The sequence below is a fragment of the Oncorhynchus gorbuscha genome, unplaced genomic scaffold, assembly GCF_021184085.1.
Source record: "Oncorhynchus gorbuscha isolate QuinsamMale2020 ecotype Even-year unplaced genomic scaffold, OgorEven_v1.0 Un_scaffold_722, whole genome shotgun sequence".
In the NCBI taxonomy this organism is placed as follows: Eukaryota; Metazoa; Chordata; class Actinopteri; order Salmoniformes; family Salmonidae; genus Oncorhynchus; species Oncorhynchus gorbuscha.
In genome coordinates this window covers 7,948-12,500 of record NW_025745779.1, presented here as the reverse complement: position 1 = coordinate 12,500, position 4,553 = coordinate 7,948, and the positions used below count along the sequence as shown (strand labels likewise).

The 4,553-nt window shown below is 39.3% G+C and overlaps 1 protein-coding gene across 1 annotated transcript; it reads left to right on the top strand.

The window, feature by feature from the left end:
- Nucleotides 1-665: 665 nt before the first annotated feature.
- Nucleotides 666-2,443, top strand: LOC124019914 (cAMP-responsive element-binding protein-like 2). The gene is made up of 3 exons (XM_046335356.1): nt 666-919; nt 1,175-1,372; nt 1,678-2,443. The coding sequence occupies exons 1-3, from the start codon at nt 905-907 to the stop codon at nt 1,807-1,809; spliced, it is 345 nt and encodes a 114-aa protein (XP_046191312.1). The 5' UTR covers nt 666-904; the 3' UTR covers nt 1,810-2,443.
- Nucleotides 2,444-4,553: the final 2,110 nt, after the last annotated feature.

Below are 4,553 nucleotides of genomic sequence, written 5' to 3'. Positions count from 1 at the left end.
TAGGTCTACATAAGGGTGCTAATTTAAAAAAAACTCACAAGACGTCTGACGAAGGACGTGAGGCCGATACGTAAAGCTCATTAATGATCAGTGACACCATCAAGTGATCGGGTTTCTGCTTTTTTTTCTCATCTTATTCAACTGTTACCGTGCACCTGCAAAAAAAGATAGCTCAGGTGTGCAAGTGCCTTTTGAAATATATTTTGATTTGTTTAACACTATTTTTGTTACTATATTATATACTCCATATGTGTTATTTCATAGTTTTGATGTCTTCACAATTATTCTACAATACAGAAAATAGTTTTTTTAAATAAAGACAAACCCTTGAATGAGTAGGTGGTTCTAAAACTTTTGACCGGTAGTGTATGTAATTGAGAATATCTTACCATAATTATACACACTATATAATGACATGCTCCAGACTGATACTGCCCTTATTCTGCAAAGTGAAAACGTTATCGTTTAAAACGTCATAGCTTTATTATGAAAAGAACAAGGATCCTCTCACGGCCCCCATTTGATAGAATATTATTTGGTTCCACCCATATTTTCGTAATGGTTGATGTTAGTTGTAGTTTTCATGCCCCTGGTAATGCAGTGAACTTCATTTTGATTGAGTCACGCAAAAAAACACAAAGTCCCAGAATGCCTAGCGCAGAGGGTTCGGTCTGAAGTTACCACAACAGGAAGCGTCACTGTGCTAAAAACAGTGGAGTAGGAAAAGTGCAACAAAACGCTGTCGAACACGAAGCTGCAGGAAATGTTTCCTTTTAAGAAAATGTGTTAATTTGTGAAATAATATTTGTTATAATCCACAACTTGTCTTCATTTGATCGTCATCCATCTTGAGAACTGTCGCATTTGCGTCACTAGCAGCCCTCGATAGGTTGTGTTGACCAAAATGGATGACAGCAAGGTATGTGCTTCTCTTCATGTTGTTTAACATTTACATTACATTTAAGTCATTTAGCAACTCGCTAAACATGTTTTTTTAGGCTTAAATCAGTCATGTATGTTAATGCTTTTCTGGTGTATTGTTACTATTGGGGGAATTGTATTTACACAGACAACGATCTCAGATGAAAACAATTGGTGTTTGCTTCTCTTAACTATAGTCTCTTGAATAACAAGGCACTGTGTGTGTGTTTTCTTTCTGCCGTTATCGCGATAGATGGTGGGAGGCAAAGTCAAGAAACCCGGTAAACGAGGCCGTAAACCCGCTAAGATTGATCTGAAAGCGAAGTTGGAGAGGAGCAGGCAGAGCGCCCGGGAGTGCCGAGCCAGGAAGAAGCTCCGGTATCAGTACCTGGAGGAACTCGTGTCCAGCAAGGAGAGGGCCATCTGCGCCCTGAGGGAGGAGCTGGAGATGGTGACTACATCACCCCGTTCTTCCTAAATGCACCAGCTATTCCCGTCAATTACCTAAACCACTCATTTGGGTGTTGAAAAAATCAGACGATATTTCTACAAAATGATCATTATTTTATTTACCTGCCTCTTGAATAAATGCCTAGTCCCGTAGAAACTTCTGGAGACACTGACAACCACTTCACTAATATAGCTAACATTCTAAACAAGCTGCTGTGTTGTGTAGCTTAATAGGTGTTTCCAGACCACAGCTTTTTTTTTTTTGCAGCCAACTCTGTCATCTAACTCTGTTGGTTTCTCCTTCAGTACAAGCAGTGGTGTACAGCCATGGACCAGGGGAAGATCCCGTCTGAGATAAAGGCCCTACTGACAGGAGATGAACAGAAGCCTCCTCAGAGCTCCTCCACCAAGAGCTCCAAGAACAGCAACCAGAGCTAAATGTGTTGGGAGTGCCAGACCAGAACTATTCTGACTGTCAGTTTGTTAGAGGTGGCAGCCCTGGGTTGTATTCATTAGGGAAATTATATCAAACGTTGTGCAACAGAAAACAGGGTGTTCATATAATACCTACCCCCTTTCTCCATCCTGTTTGTTGCCCTGGTGAATACGACCCAGAGCGAGTCTGTCTGATGAAAGATTCCAGGCCAGAGCTAGGCAGTAGGTACTCGGTCTGTCATGCCAGACCGCTCCACTGTATAAGGCCTCTGTGACGGAGAGTGAAGAGGTGTCTCACCGGTCTGTCTGTTTCAGCCCCTCTAGAGGAGAGACGCACAGCAACAGAACTGTCAGAGACACATATCATTACTAACGCTGGAAGACCTTCAGAGTAATAGCTCGTATTATTTACAGTTGTAATCCACATCACTGGCCTGATTTATCATGCGTGGTTCACTATTGCAACGCTTGGATTCGTTAATGTTAGTAATGTGAGATGTTATTAGTTGCAGCTATAGACGCCTTTAGACAGCCTGTATTATTGAACAGTTCATTTGAATTTCCTCTTGATGTTTTAGCTTCTACGTGAGGAAGCGTTTTAATGGTACATGGAAGAAACCAGGACAGAAGAAGTGAAAGGGTTTAGGCTGTGCATGTCCTACCTGGCCTAGACATTCAGACAAAACAAAAGCACCTTCAAAAAAGTAATTACTCTTTGACCTTTTATTGGTTAGTTTGTGTTGGGAAAGGAGCAGAACTATGGTAACATCCCAAATGCCACTCCATTCCCTAAATAGAGCCCTGGTCTAAAGTAGTGCACTATATAGGGAATAGGGCTCTGGTCTAAAGTAGTGCACTATATAGGGAATAGGGCTCTGGTCTAAAGTAGTGCACTATATAGGGAATAGGGCCCTGGTCTAAAGTAGTGCACTATATAGGGAATAGGGCGCTGGTCTAAAGTAGTGCACTATATAGGGAATAGGGCCCTGGTCTAAAGTAGTGCACTATATAGGGAATAGGGCCCTGGTCTAAAGTAGTGCACTATATAGGGAATAGGGCCCTGGTCTAAAGTAGTGCACTATATAGGGAATAGGGCCCTGGTCTAAAGTAGTGCACTATATAGGGAATAGGGCCCTGGTCTAAAGTAGTGCACTATATAGGGAATAGGGCTCTGGTCTAAAGTAGTGCACTATATAGGGAATAGGGCAGCATTGGGGACATGTATATCTTGTCATAGCAGAAAAGATGTCATGTATCTGCAGAGATGATGATGTAATGATATACAGCACTGTATGTTGAATTGATTTATATATTTATATTGGATCACAGAAAGGCCCTTTTTCTTGGTTTTGTAGTGTGATGTTATAGAAGGTCTGACAGACAAAGGAAAGATCTTTCCCATTACGTAGAGATGTTCAAGTCTCTTTGTTTGTGTGAAAGGCTAGAATGGGGACACGTCCTTACCAGAACAGAAGCTGCTGAGGCATTGCTCCAACTATGTTGTCTTTCAGTGACGTTACATTGTATCATGTGGTATCTAATCGAGGCCTAGACGACTCATGTTCTTTCACCATAATGCAACCAAAATATAGTAGCCTGTACCTGTTTTGGTTTACAAATGATGTTTCTATTGTCCTAAGGAAATTAAATAAGGACTCATTAATAGACATTCATTCTGTCTGACACTCATTCTGTCTGACACTCATTCTGTCTGACACTCATTAATAGACATTCATCAATAGACATTCATTCTGTCTGACACTCATTAATAGACATTCATTCTGTCTGACACTCATTAATAGACATTCATTCTGTCTGACACTCATTAATAGACATTCATTCTGTCTGACATTCATTAATAGACATTCATTAATAGACATTCATTCTGTCTGACACTCATTAATAGACATTCATTAATAGACATTCATTCTGTCTGACACTCATTAATAGACATTCATTAATAGACATTCATTCTGTCTGACACTCATTAATAGACATTCATTCTGTCTGACACTCATTAATAGACATTCATTCTGTCTGACATTCATTCTGTCTGACACTCATTAATAGACATTCATTCTGTCTGACACTCATTAATAGACATTCATTAATAGACATTCATTCTGTCTGACATTCTGTCTGACATTCATTAATAGACATTCATTCTGTCTGACACTCATTAATAGACATTCATTCTGTCTGACACTCATTAATAGACATTCATTCTGTCTGACATTCATTCTGACATTCATTAATAGACATTCATTCTGTCTGACACTCATTAATAGACATTCATTCTGTCTGACACTCATTAATAGACATTCATTCTGTCTGACATTCATTCTGACATTCATTAATAGACATTCATTCTGTCTGACACTCATTAATAGACATTCATTCTGTCTGACACTCATTAATAGACATTCATTCTGTCTGACACTCATTAATAGACATTCATTATTAGACATTCATTCTGTCTGACACTCATTAATAGACATTCATTCTGTCTGACACTCATTAATAGACATTCATTCTGTCTGACACTCATTAATAGACATTCTGTCTGACATTCATTCTGTCTGACACTCATTAATAGACATTCATTCTGTCTGACACTCATTAATAGACATTCATTCTGTCTGACACTCATTAATAGACATTCATTCTGTCTGACACTCATTAATAGACATTCATTCTGTCTGACACTCATTATTAGACATTCATTCTGTCTGACATTCATTCTGTCT